Genomic DNA, 13,865 nt, shown 5'->3' with positions numbered 1-13,865 from the left:
GGGGCCCCCCCCCCCCCCCCCCCCAACCCACCCACCCTCACACCTGTGTAATTTATAATTTTATATTAAAAAATTTTTACCCATTTATATTTTATTGCATTTTATTACTGAACATTGGCGTGAATAACGAACTTGAACCACTCTGTAATTATATTTTCAAAGATTGAATCGAACCGCTTAAACTAACAAAAATCAAAAACTGGTTTGCCGTCTTAATATTTACGCTGTGGAGATCTAATGATCGTAACACAAAAAGATCGAGAGGAACACCCAATTTATCAGAGAACCGCTTTTTACTCGGGGCTAACTAACTTCTTCTCCGTTATTTTTCAGACGTATCACTGCGCTATATGTGTGTGTACACGTATACTATGTACTCCTTCTAACGTAACAGCAGCGAATAAATTTTTTTTTTTTTTTTTTTTTTTTAATTATTAATAGCAGAAAGAGGCATTTATGTATAATGAAAATTTCCCGTTTCACAATGATAAATATAATGAGAAACCTTAATAGGTAATTTTCTCAATTTTCTTCGCATTATTTAATCAAATGTTTGTTGTAGTTGGAAAAAAATAAATATGATTCATAAATGAAATATAATGCAACGATAATCATACGAATAAAAGCAATTTGTAAGGCAATTTATAAGGCATGGAAAAGGAGGTAAAAGTTACTGACGCAGCTTAAATTATTGTTATAAATATCTATATCGTGCACCGATGAAAAATAGTTGAATGAAACTTTTGAATATCACACATGAGCTTATAAAGAAATTATTTATTGTAGAATGTAATTGAATTACGAGTTGGATTAATTGGTAAATGGAAACTTGCGCCGAGACATTACATATCTCTTAATTTGTTGAGAGTTTGCTTAAAATTTCAATGCTAATGAATAAAATTGTAAATAAATAAAATTCATTTATACATATTATTATTGCGTACGCATATCATTGATTGAGGCGTGGAATTTCGTTAATGTTACTTTTCACTTCAAAGGATGATCGAAGCATATCCATTAATAATCATTGCTCGTTGCTCCCCCAATATCTCCAGAAAACATCACAACATTTATTCCGTAACACAATATTGTTTCCATTTTATTTCATTCTCTATGTACAATACAAATTTATCACAAAATCGCCTAACAATTATCTATCTCATTATAAATCAGGTAATTTAGGATATAATAATTTTTTTAATGATTCAACATGATTCTGTGAATCCACGTGACGAAGGCGGAAACTCTCGTGTAGACGGATGGAGCGTTTCTTCCGCCGCAAGGAAACAATCCCCAAGACACAACGCCAATTACTTCAACCATATCGAAAGAATTCGTCACTACCAGTGGTCCTCCCGAATCACCCTGCAAAACAACATTAAATTTCATAATATGAAAACGTAATGCTCATTATTTTACTTCTTCTTTCCTTCCCTTTCGCCCATTACGTCGATTGGTCAACTATACGAAACCTAGGAATTAGCATTTCAAATTTTCTCTGGACGCGAGGCGAGCATACACGCACATTAACACCTTTAACTAAATACCATTATCAATTGTCAAATTTATTATTCAATCCTATTAATCGACTGTGCGACTCCTATTATAAAACGCGATACGTTGCATTAATTCCCAATCACGTGGGTCGATCATAAACCAAAGAGATTATGCCATTTGATCATCGGTAAACCAAAGAGATTTTGCCATTTGATTCACCTTGCAGGCCGATTGCGAGCCGTCGAGAGGACCCGTGCAGATGTTCGTTGGATGAAGCGGATTCCGTCCCTCCTTCTTGAGGCGATCGCTCAGCGCTTCCCGGCACTCCTCGTAATCCAGTATTGGCAGTGTTGCAGCTTGCAGTACTTCCGGGCTCTCGGGCCTGCGAGTCCTGCTGACGCTGCCCCAACCAGTCAATACAGCACTACCGCTGTGCATTTCTTCCGGATAGGGTAGGGAGGCCGTTGATATGTAGTCGTTAAGTTCGAACGGCTCTTCCAGCTTCATCAGGGCGATGTCGTATGGGCCGACTGAGCTGCAGCGATCGCATATCGTACCATTAGCATCCAACCTTAATCTATGATGGGTTAAGCATTACCCGCCCGAAGCAATCGTCTCGACAAATTATCGATAATCAAAAACACAGCAGCACGTCCGCCCTTCTTTTCCAGCCAACTTTTCCCAAAGACTTTCTCCTATACTGTTACGCGGATCCTTACATACGTATGTTTACAGAATTTTTTGTCATACGGATTCTCGCTCCTCAACTTACTATCAACGAATTAATGAATAAACATTAATAACAGAAAGCAAAATGAAATAGTTAAGTGGCCCGGTCGGATAGTTTTTCGATATTAAGCAAATGACTACCGGATGTCGACGTTGAATTGCTAACGTTTGTGTTTGCGAGATTATTCGCACGTATCTCGTCGATTATTGCGTAGAGCTGGAGCCAGACATACGAACCTTTAGATGCGTCAACTATCCGAAGACGCGTGATAAAAGTCATTGGCTACGGCGTTGAAACAACCTTAAAGGCTGGCGAGGGAGGAGGAGGTGGAGGTGGAGGAGGCGGGTGGGGGGATAGATTGAGTAGATACACTAGATAAACGTGGAAAAAGATCCGGCGTAGAAGAAGAATCTGACGTACCCCTTGTAGTCCGGGTAGACAAAGGTCTCCTGGACGAGACGGCTCTGCTCGGTATCCTCGGTAATGCCTAGCTCGTGCTTGCCCGCGTAGATGAGGTACTGGCCGCCGGGCCTCTTGGGTGACAAAGTCTTACAGTGCCCAGCAGTTAGGACCCAACCAGCCGTGAGGAGCGTTCCCCCGCAGACGTGCCGGGGCTGTATGCCACGTTTCTTGTTGAGCCAATGGAGGGAGACTTGCCAAGGGTGTCGGCCCTGCTCGGCGTCCTCGCCCCCGACGATCCGGGTCGGCCGCTCGGCGAGCAACGCCAGCTCCGACTCGGAGCCTGCTTTATCCAGGGGCGAATTTTCGTGAAAATCTCTTCTTTGAAAAATCTTTCCCACTCTTCGTGCGAGCGGCGGGCGAGAGAGGCGGCGGAGCAAGGGATGGCGAGGAGAAGGAGGAGGAGACCACACCAATTATGGGAGTGTATAAGTGAAAGGGGACGGATGAGTGAGGGCTTGACTGTATACGGTGGGTGGTTGTAGTGATGGTGGCGGCGATGAAGCCGGAAAGTGCAGAGAAAAGTAACGAGTCGTGTTACTACTCATAACTGACTCGTAAATCGATAATCAATGGAGATGGATTGGGTTTCGTCGGATATTACCAACTTTTATAAATCTTTGAAATACGACATATACCATTTGATTATAATAATTAAAAAAAAAAAAAAAAAAAAAAATTAAAGAAAATAAAGTAATTTTAATAAAGAATAAGTTTAGTGGATTGAATAAGAAATTGCAATGAAAATTTCGTTAATAATAGTTAAATTAATTGTTTTACCCTATTACCAGTTTGTCAGTCCGCCTTGATATATTTACTACTAATTATAAAAATATTCATTTCAATTTAATTATACTTAGCGTTTGCAACGTGTAAATTTTCCGTATTTTATGTAATAATAACTCTTTTCTTTAATGTATAAAAGCGCTTGAAATTTTATCTAATTTTAGTTAAAATAATGCATGCAATAAGATAATAAAAGAAATAAGGATATAATTTTTATTTATATTTAGATGAAAGTTTTTGTAATCCTATCTTGAATCGGTTAAATTTATCCTTTTCATATTAAAAAAATGACAGTTGTATTGGTACACGTAATTTTACAAGATATTTTTATATAATAACGGGAGGAAAAGCATAGGTTAAATGTTGAAAAAAAAAAAAAAAAAAAAAAAAACAATTGTTAAAAATTAATGAGATTGAAGATTAAAGTAATTGGAAGATTGAAAATTAAAGATTAAATAAAAAAGACACAAGATTAAAAGTGCAAACTACATTTTCACAATTATCTTTATCTACGTATATACGCGCATATTATATTTATTGTATTAATGAGATATAAAAATTGCTATTTTATTCGTTGGGTATTATAAAAATTGGGAATGTTTTGTAAAATCTTTTGTCGATATTTGTAAACATGAAATAGTTCGTACATTGGGATATAATAATCAAATGACACTTTGATTAATCTTATTCTTAGATCCGATTGTTAATATTAATAAACTGTCGGAAGACGTGATTGAAAATACGAATTAAAAAAAATTTTATTCTGTTAATATATTAATCATCGAATAATTAATATCAATTTATTAACAGGTAGAAGGATCGATTCACAGACTTGGAAAAGATTATTTCATCATTTCAAACAGACAGACGACATATCCAAACGACCGAAAGCCTGCATTTTACAATCTTATTAATTTATTTTGGCTTCTGGCTTATAATTTATTAACGAATAAATTTCGAAATTACTCACCGTTATTGTGCGGTATATCAAACACGATAAAAAGCACCAAAAACAATATTCTTAACATAGTCGTATCGACGAAAATCCTTAACAGAACATAAACAATAGGTTTGACTAGCCGAAGGCTCAGAGAACGAATGCCAGACTTTTTCAATTGCGCGGTTTCGAAAATCGCGTTATGCGGACGCGGAAAAAAGATGTGATCTCGGATTAGTTCTCGATCTGTTTCTGTGCGGTTGTACACTTAGTTGAACAAGCCCGAGATCGATATAGTGTCGAGAGAGAAAGACTGAATCATTAGGCAAGACCAACTGTATCCATTTTTCTTGAACAGCGGAAGTAATTCAGCATAAAAGGCTATTGACAGAAACGCCTTTTTCTACTTTTTATAATCGAGACTTATGTACAAATCACATTCGCCTGTTGCTATTGCCATTGGTAAAGATTTTACATTAATTTAGGAGTTAATATTTCATCAATTCGACAAAACAGGTGCCAGCCTTACCGAGATTTACTACTTTAATCGTTAATCGTAGATTTTATTTAATCATTAAACTTTATCTGATTTTAAAGGCAAAGAATAAAAGCCGATTTATAAATAATGCCAATTAACGGAATTGTCCGAGCATATTTGAAGAATTCACGTTCTTTATAAACTGAATAAAGATATCAAGGATTGGAATGTAAATTAATTGATTTTAACTTTAACTAATTTACTTGACTTGCAATTTCCCTTTGTAATATAACAATAACAAAAACAAAGCAAAAAATAAGTATGAAAATCGAGCTTTCGATTAAGCATGAATTTTATTATAATTATAAATATTGAAATATTGGTTTGTTAAAATTGTTAATTTATAAAAAAAAAAAAAAAAAAAAAAAAAAAAAAAAAAAAGTACATAAGCCAATTTCCTTTTCTCGTATAGAGATAATTTTCTTCTTTTTTTTTTATCTGAAATTGAACACTGACAAATTGTCGTGTTTGTTCTATGACAACATCCTTCACATTGGTTTTGTACTCGAATAATATGGAAAAGTTAATTCATCCTGTCTGTAATTAGTCTATGAAGGATTATAAATTTTATAAATTTTAATAAATACTTGACAAAGATTAAAATTATTAGAAACCTATTTTCATTATTATTTCAACAGACCCAAACGTTCCGGTGGACGCACTCACTGTTGTAATGCAAGTGAATGCGTCGTGCAAAAAGCATGAATTTAATTAAATAGAATTATTTAATATCCAAGACATATACCGATAAACTTTATATAATAAATATAAATGTAAATATAATGTTTTTTTTTTCCTTCGTGGAACGAATGGATTTGTAATTTATAATAACGAATAATATACACAATTTTGGGTGGCGTCATCAACTATATGTCAATTTGATTTATTAAAAATGTGCATTATCGTTGTTTGATATTATATTGCAAAAAAAAAACAAAAAAAACAACAACAACAACAACAACATCAAAACATTGCAATATGTCGTTGACTGATTGTACGATTAAAATCTACTCGGTTCTTTAATATTAATACATAAAATTGAAAATATCTCGTGAATTTTTATTTGAAACTGAGCGACCAAATTTAGAAATAAATTAATGTTCGAATAAAATACAAATTACTTAAAAATACATATTTAATAAGTATTCTGAGTAAAGTAAAATAATAAAAAAAAGGGGCTGGTGTAATATTTTATAATTACATTTAAAACTATTGCAAGTTGAACGTAATAGGAATACATTTAACATATGGCATAACTACAGGACTTTTTCGAAAGTATTAACTTAAATAAAACATTGTAATTGTAAAAAGCATATTAAATATAAAATAGTTTCCGTAAAAGTATTGTTCATAAAAGAAAGAATTTTTATAGATATATTTTTTAATTTTGATATTCAATATTCTATGAAAGCTTGAAATTACAATTTTTTTTTGTTGATATGCTTAATAATCAATTTACATTTAATTATTATATTATTATAAATAAAGTTTTACCACTAATAAATTAACTCTCGATTATTTATGATTGTCGAATAATTGCATAGACATTGTCATTAAGATTACAATGTATAAGAATGTTTGAAAAATAATTAGCATCGTACATGTATTGTGTACTAAATGTACTTAGTAATGAGATGGTGTTTCTATATAAATATTGTCAAACAAAATTAGTAAATATTTTTCATTTTTTTTATTAAAATTAAAAAAAATGTACAATAATAATTTTACAATAACAACAATTCTTATTTCACGAATTAAGAATTCTCATTCACAATGTTGTCGATCCAGTCGATGTAAGCCGATACTCTGGTGTAAACCGATGGAGCTCCAACTGTACCGCAGGGTACGATTCCCCAGGAAACGATTCCAATTATTTCGGGTTTCCCTTCCTTGTTAACTTGCATCAACGGGCCACCAGAGTCGCCCTAAAATTCACATTTAATTTAAATTAAGTCAATTGATATAGAGGAGAATGGATGATTCGAGAATGTAACGAATATTTTTGGCTTATTTAAAATTAAAAAAAAAAAAAAAAAAAAAGGCAATAATTGATAAAAGATAAAATATCTTAATCTATTAAAATAATCTTATTGCTCATTTATTTAGTAAGGGCTCGCGTGATTTTTAAAGCTTACATTGCAGGCCGAGTATCCGCCGGTTAATGGACCAGTGCAAACATTGCTGTCGGCAAGTGAAACAAATTGCAGTATCTTATCAAATGCCAATTTGCAATTTTCGAGGTCAATAATGGGTAGATCGACTTTTTGCAAAGTAGCTGGCATGGACGGGATTTGAGTGCTGGATACCGATCCCCAGCCGGAAAGAGTCACTTGACCTTCGGGTATACTGTCGGGCTTTGGGAGATTGATCGGCTGAACGAAGCTATTCAGCACAAACGGCTTGTCTAATAGCAACAAAGCAATGTCGTAAGGAGCGACGTTTCTGAAAAATAATTTATTAATTGCATAAGCCACTTCGCAAACTTATCCTATTCTATTATTAACAATAATGCCAATAATACAATTAATTACCTTACAAATGACAGAGTTAGAGAAATTTATTTTTACATAGTACGCAAGGGGTTTCATGACTGCGGCGATAAGATTTTAATGCCATCGACGAAGTAATGTTTGAAGGATTTGCTTAATCGACGATTGTCGCGAGTACGCGTGTTAAGTTTCATATTTCAACGACATTCCATTTTCGAACGAATAGACCGTCTGTCGCTCTTTCAAAGGCATTCCATTTACTCAGCATGATTAAATCGCTTGCTCGTTACTCGTCGATTTTTTTTCCTTCCAAAGTACTTTAAACGCATAAAACTCATTGTTTCACTATGAACAATTAATGGTCAATTAAATCAAACCTTTTTCGTCTCCTTAGCATTTCAATCGCGAATAGGTAGGTACGCCAATGATCGTTGTGCTACTATTAATTAGTTGTATTGGCCATTATTAGCTCAGATGCCTTTATCTTAGAGTAATTCGCATTACATCTGTTTTGGCATTACGGCAGTGTCGCTATCAATTGAAATTCTAATAATAATTGCAAACCTCCTCACGATCACTCACGATCCCTCACGATCGCATGAATCACCTAATTATATCTTTCTCAGAGAAAATCACTAAAAGCACAGATCGAAAAGCAGCTTATCAGTGTGCCTCACTTACCCTGGATACTTGGGATGAACGAACGTCTGTTTGACGATCGACGTCTGCTCGTTACTTTCCTTATGAGTTATCTGATGTTTGCCAGCCTTCACGTACAGCCTGCCGAAAGGCACACCTCGGGGGCAATGAGCCGCAGTCAGGACCCAGCTTTCACTAATGATGCTGCCACCGCATAAGTGACTTAAATGGAGGACCGGTGGTAAGCCCCATTGGAGTGATACTTGATGAGGAAATTCGCCTTTCGCGGCCTCCTCACCGCCAACGACACGCGGTCCGAACGGCGGCAGTCGCAGCCCAATGTACGGCTGGCCTGTGAACGGATTATTTAGCCTCGGGTAAAAATGTGATATTGAGGAGCGATTTTAAGGGGCTGCGTAAGTAGCACGAGTAGCCAGCAAATTGAGAAAAAGCCGTCCGATTCGCCAAAGGCGCGCGATATAACGTTGAAGTACGAAATATTGAAGATGAAAAATAACAATAACAATAACAATAATAATAATAACAACAACAATAATAACAATAATAATAACAATAACAATAACAACAATAATAATAATAACAACAACAACAATAATAATAATAATAATAATAATAATAATAAGCAAAAAGAATGAAGACGGACGTAAAAAAGTTTGACCGATATCTTGGAATGAGTACTTGGCAAGTTGAAAGTAATCGCGATTAAACGCTCCTTGAAAAAATCGTTGCAATTATTTGCAGTTTTCCAAAAGAAGGAGCTTTACACAATTGGTATTGAGGAATTTGTATGATATAATTGAGCGGGTAGGTAGAGCTAGGAAGGAAAGGTAGGATGCTCGAAGACGTATAACGACTGATACGATACGACAATAAGAATCAGTGCTCAGATATATTATGATTCGTTATCCCCGGCAAAACACCGTACCAACATAAACGTAAAATAAATAATCATCCGATCAAATCAGGTCATCGATAAAGTGACAATACAATGAAACAGAAGTATAACCAGCGTGTATAAATATGCCGCTGATAACACACATCTGATTAATTAATTAATCTTTTTATCAATTATGACATTAAATTATGCAACGAAATATTTAAACACGATTTTACAATGAGTCTGCATCGATTAATTATTGGGCCACATATCGCGGGATATAATGATTTTAAATAAACGAACCACTGAGTTGAAATTTATTGCTGAAATTGGCCAAAATAACGATATTATATCTGCCATTTAAGCACTCCTCTTTATCTTAAAGTGAAAATGGATTTGAGAAGGAAATTATTATTAATTTGCAAAGACTTAATTACTAAATACATGTAAGTTATTATAGTCGCCTCTAACATACAATGTTTTTATTATAATCGGATGCATTTATTATCCTAAAATGATCGTATTTTTTGTATTATTGAACTAGAAAAATTATAATTTACTCACTGGCATATGCGACTGCCACAAAGCAGCTAAACAAGACGAGCTTCATAGACATTGTTGTATCGAATTGTGTAAACTGATAGGTGATTATATACCAATCGATTTATGATTAAGATCAAAATTTATCTGACTTACGTCTATTATCTATTACCAATCATCTTATACCAACAATATATTATTGATAATGAAGAAAAATTTAGACAGAGTCTGAAAAACAAATATCTGATTTCCTACTCCTCCTTTACTTATTAAAATCTTCTTTAATATCAATTTAAAATATTTAATATCCATTCGTTGGATAAGGTCAAAGATTATCTCTTTTTAGAAAATTAATTCAATATTTTGTTTATATAATAATTGACGTGTGTGAAATGAATTTATTTCAAATGTTGAATAGTATGATGAATAATAAATAATAATAATAACAACAACGACGACGACGAAGATTTGACAAAAAAAAAAAAAAATAAAAAAAAATAATAATAATAATAATAATAACAAGAATGAAAGAAGAAGATTCTTAACATTTAACTAGACAATTCATACTGCACATAATTACATTAATTGTACTATAAGATCTTCTTTTTTTCATTTTTATACAAATTATAGTTTTATCCATTTATTGGAAAAGTAAGCTTAATTAATGAATTTTATTGATAATTTAAATCATATAATGAAAATACTACATAATAATATTTATCTGTTATTTCGTTATTTTTCTATTTTCTGAAAGCATCTAATTCTATAATGACAACATTTTCTGTTCTTTCATATTGTAATGTCAGGTGGAATATTTAAAATAGAACTCAGATTTCTGGAATATATATAAATAATATTTATTAGCCTATATTTATTAGTCCGGCGCCTAAAAACTTAAAATCTCTATATGAATTGTAATCTAAAATTGCACGCGCGTTTACGCGTACAGAACAATCGGGGTTCAATAAATATCTGAATTTGTATCACTGTAAAGTAATTAATTAATTAATTGCCTTATTCCTATTAAAGCAGAAAATACAATTATTTCAGATTTATACAGTTTAGTTTTTATTACAGAAACCTTAGAAACATAATTATATTAAATTCTTTTATACAGAACAGCTTATCGTAACCGGGCCAACGTCTCAGTCGACGAGGAAAACCTTACAATGTTTTCTTTCTTAGAAACAAAATACATACTCTCAGCAACGCCTATTGCGCCAAAGTGATATTATATTCGATATGTTAGTGATGGTAAGTTTATAACATTAAAGAAGCGCGGGTTGTTACATAAGCATTTGACGAATACTAGTGAATATGTGATTAATAATGAATAAGGAAAGCCAATGGCAAACAACTATTTCGATATTTTTAGAATTCTTAGAGTTATTTAGAATCTAATATCTAATTAAAAATATTATTATTAAATAAAGATAGGTAATCGATAATATATGAGTACGATTATTTGAACTAAATTATTGACGCTAATGCAGAAATAATTGAATACTTAAGAACTATTTTAATAATTTTTCAATTTATCTAATGTATTTAATGTACATTCTTGGACTTCAGTTGAAAATAAATGCCGATAATGAGATTTTCATAAAGCAATATTTTTTGTAATCTACCAAAGAACATCGAAAAATTTCAATTATAAGAGTAATCGTACATTGAAATTAATTGCTAAGATCAGTAATGAAAATAACACATTATTGCATATACGCGAACTTACGAAATTCTATGAAATGAACTTATAAGTCTTCCATACGGAATTGGTCATAATATTAAGAGTTTTATATTTGAATTTCATATTACCATTTAAAACATAATGGCAATCTAATATCAAAGACTATCTTTATCATTCATATAAAAGAGTATTAAAATATTTAGAAAATTTTATTTCAAAATTTATTATTATCTTATAATTCTAATAAATGTTCATTATTAATATTCAGAATTTATTATTAATATTCTAGCAAGCAGATAACTATATATATATATATATATATATATATATATATATACTTAAATTAACACTTAATATAATTAAATTTTACAATATCGACATATATGTTTAGATATTTTTGATATGATTATATAAAGAGGCAAGTACTTAATAAACTAAACTAAATCTTAAAAAACCCATTTGAATTATTTATTTTTAATTAAGGTATTTATTTATTTACGAATTTATAGTGGGAATTTTATCTTAAATATACTTGAAATCTAATCTAATCCTAAAATCAGATTCAACTTGAAAAAGAAATTTTTTTGCACAATTGTAATCTAATAATTATAATCATAAAACATACAATTTAAAAACATGGAATTCTGTAATCAACGAATTAAATATACAGATTTTGTTGTTTCAATGTAGTTTATAATATTACTCGAAGTAAAGTTGTATAGTTTTCTTCTTAAAATATTACTAAAATATATTGAAACTATTAGCATTAAAGTGATTTTTCAAGGAAAAATGTAAAATCGAATATAAATATACATTACGTAAATATAATTTCATGTTTTATAAATTAACAAAAATTAATATAATTCAAAAGTTCATCAAATATTGAAGAAAATTAACGCTTTTTTACATTTATAATAAGATATTGTATTAAACAAAATTCATTAATTTTATTTTAAATCAGAGAGTTTTATTCCATACATTTGTAAAGTTGTAATGATTGATTACCTAATCTTTAATAGAAATCTTAAGCGATAAATTGATAAATGGCCGATAATACTTGTACATTGACAGAATATCATTAATTTAAGACATTTTAATAACATTTTAAATAGTTTATTCACACCTAAAATAATAAATCACTGTTTTAAAAAAATGTAAATTATTTAAACGTTGTTTTTTTTTTCGTTGCTATAATACAACGCTTCTTGCATCATTAACATTTATTATAAAAATTTGATTCTACTTTTAAAAATTTGTTATAAGTATATAATAGGAATTTCGTTTATTTATTTCAATTGAATTTTATTTACAAATTACTGTGTTATTATATATAATATGACAAACAATTTTAAAATGATCGATAAAATTGGAAAGAAACATAGCATTAATAGCCTGAAAAGTAAAATCTATAGTTTTCTTTTTTACAATGAATCCTTTTTTTCATTTGAGCCAACTATGTAACAGTAAGAGTTTTTTATTCGAGATATTTTCACATTGTAATTGTAGCACGAAATGGAATATCCGCGCTACATCACATATTTACCAATATTTATATTTTCTACTTTTTGATTAGTTTCAACATATAGGCAATACGTCACTGAATTACTTTACAAAAATATTTTATCAGTAATATATATATATTTATATATATTCATTTTTTATCGATATATATACGCACACACACACACACACACACACACACACACACATATATATATATATATATATATATATATTTCTATATATAATGCCGATAAAAAGTGATAAACATTTTAAGAGATTTAATTTAATTATTCTATTACCTTACCTGTCTACCCAATTTATTCATTTGTATAATAATTGAATATTTTACTATTATAAAATTTAAACATAACCAAATTATAATACAAAATGAAAACTTGTTATTTTTTAAATTATTTAATCAATCATAGCGAAAGTCTAATGACATCTATTTGGTTTTTCAGGAGTTAAATATGACTGAATAAAAACATTTTTTAACAATGAATAATTCTATATATTGTAATAAGAATATTCATTATTATCATTTACTAATTATTTATCACGATAGAAATTCTAAATAAAATAAGTCATGACTAAAAAACTTTTGACATAAAACTGGACACCATAACAATCAGTTAAATTTGTCCACAAGAAAAATACCTCTTTTTTTTTAACATGCCTTTGTCGAAAATCAGTGTCTTCGGTTTTTTTATTTTGTATGTCCCTTAAATTAACTGTGCTTTAATACTTTTTCACTTTGAATTAATATGTTTTAATTTAAATCTCATGGTTTAAATAAATTATAAATATTCAATCGATAATTAAATTAAGTAATATAAAACAATAATGAAATATTTTCGAGTAATATCTGTGTCGCTAATACATGCTCATAAATTCTTTTGTATTCCACTATAATTCTTACTTGTTACTGCGGAATATTTTCTGAAAATGAATAAAAGATTAAATATTGTGAGATAATAATCATCAATATTACTATAACCATTTTTATGTAGCTTTGAAACTGATAACGTTTACATTATAGAACTAGATCAATTATAGTACTTAAAAGCAATTAAATTAATATTACAAAATAATAATAATAACCAAAGCTTAATGTTCGATATATTTTTAGAAATAAAAGAATATTAAATTTTAACTAGAAAAC

The 13,865-nt window shown here is 30.6% G+C and overlaps 2 protein-coding genes across 2 annotated transcripts; both read right to left on the bottom strand.

The window, feature by feature from the left end:
* Positions 1 to 566: 566 nt before the first annotated feature.
* On the bottom strand, positions 567 to 4,656 carry LOC105365022 (venom peptide isomerase heavy chain-like). Its single transcript, XM_011503080.1, has 5 exons — positions 4,443 to 4,656; positions 2,648 to 2,969; positions 1,717 to 2,032; positions 1,468 to 1,498; positions 567 to 1,406 (listed from the first exon to the last, which is right to left on the bottom strand). Exons 1-5 carry the CDS (start codon positions 4,498 to 4,500, stop codon positions 1,198 to 1,200), a joined length of 936 nt encoding a protein of 311 aa, XP_011501382.1. The 5' UTR covers positions 4,501 to 4,656; the 3' UTR covers positions 567 to 1,197.
* A 2,010-nt stretch (positions 4,657 to 6,666) lies between these two features.
* On the bottom strand, positions 6,667 to 9,631 carry LOC105359682 (trypsin-like). The gene is made up of 4 exons (XM_011496331.1): positions 9,538 to 9,631; positions 8,118 to 8,427; positions 7,083 to 7,389; positions 6,667 to 6,872 (listed from the first exon to the last, which is right to left on the bottom strand). Exons 1-4 carry the CDS (start codon positions 9,587 to 9,589, stop codon positions 6,702 to 6,704), a joined length of 840 nt encoding a protein of 279 aa, XP_011494633.1. The 5' UTR covers positions 9,590 to 9,631; the 3' UTR covers positions 6,667 to 6,701.
* Between the last annotated feature and the right edge of the window lie 4,234 nt (positions 9,632 to 13,865).

This window comes from Ceratosolen solmsi, unplaced genomic scaffold, assembly GCF_000503995.2.
Source record: "Ceratosolen solmsi marchali unplaced genomic scaffold, CerSol_1.0 scaffold10, whole genome shotgun sequence".
Taxonomy (NCBI): Eukaryota; Metazoa; Arthropoda; class Insecta; order Hymenoptera; family Agaonidae; genus Ceratosolen; species Ceratosolen solmsi.
Note: the sequence above shows the minus strand (reverse complement) of the source record. Positions and strands in the feature narration are given on the sequence as shown.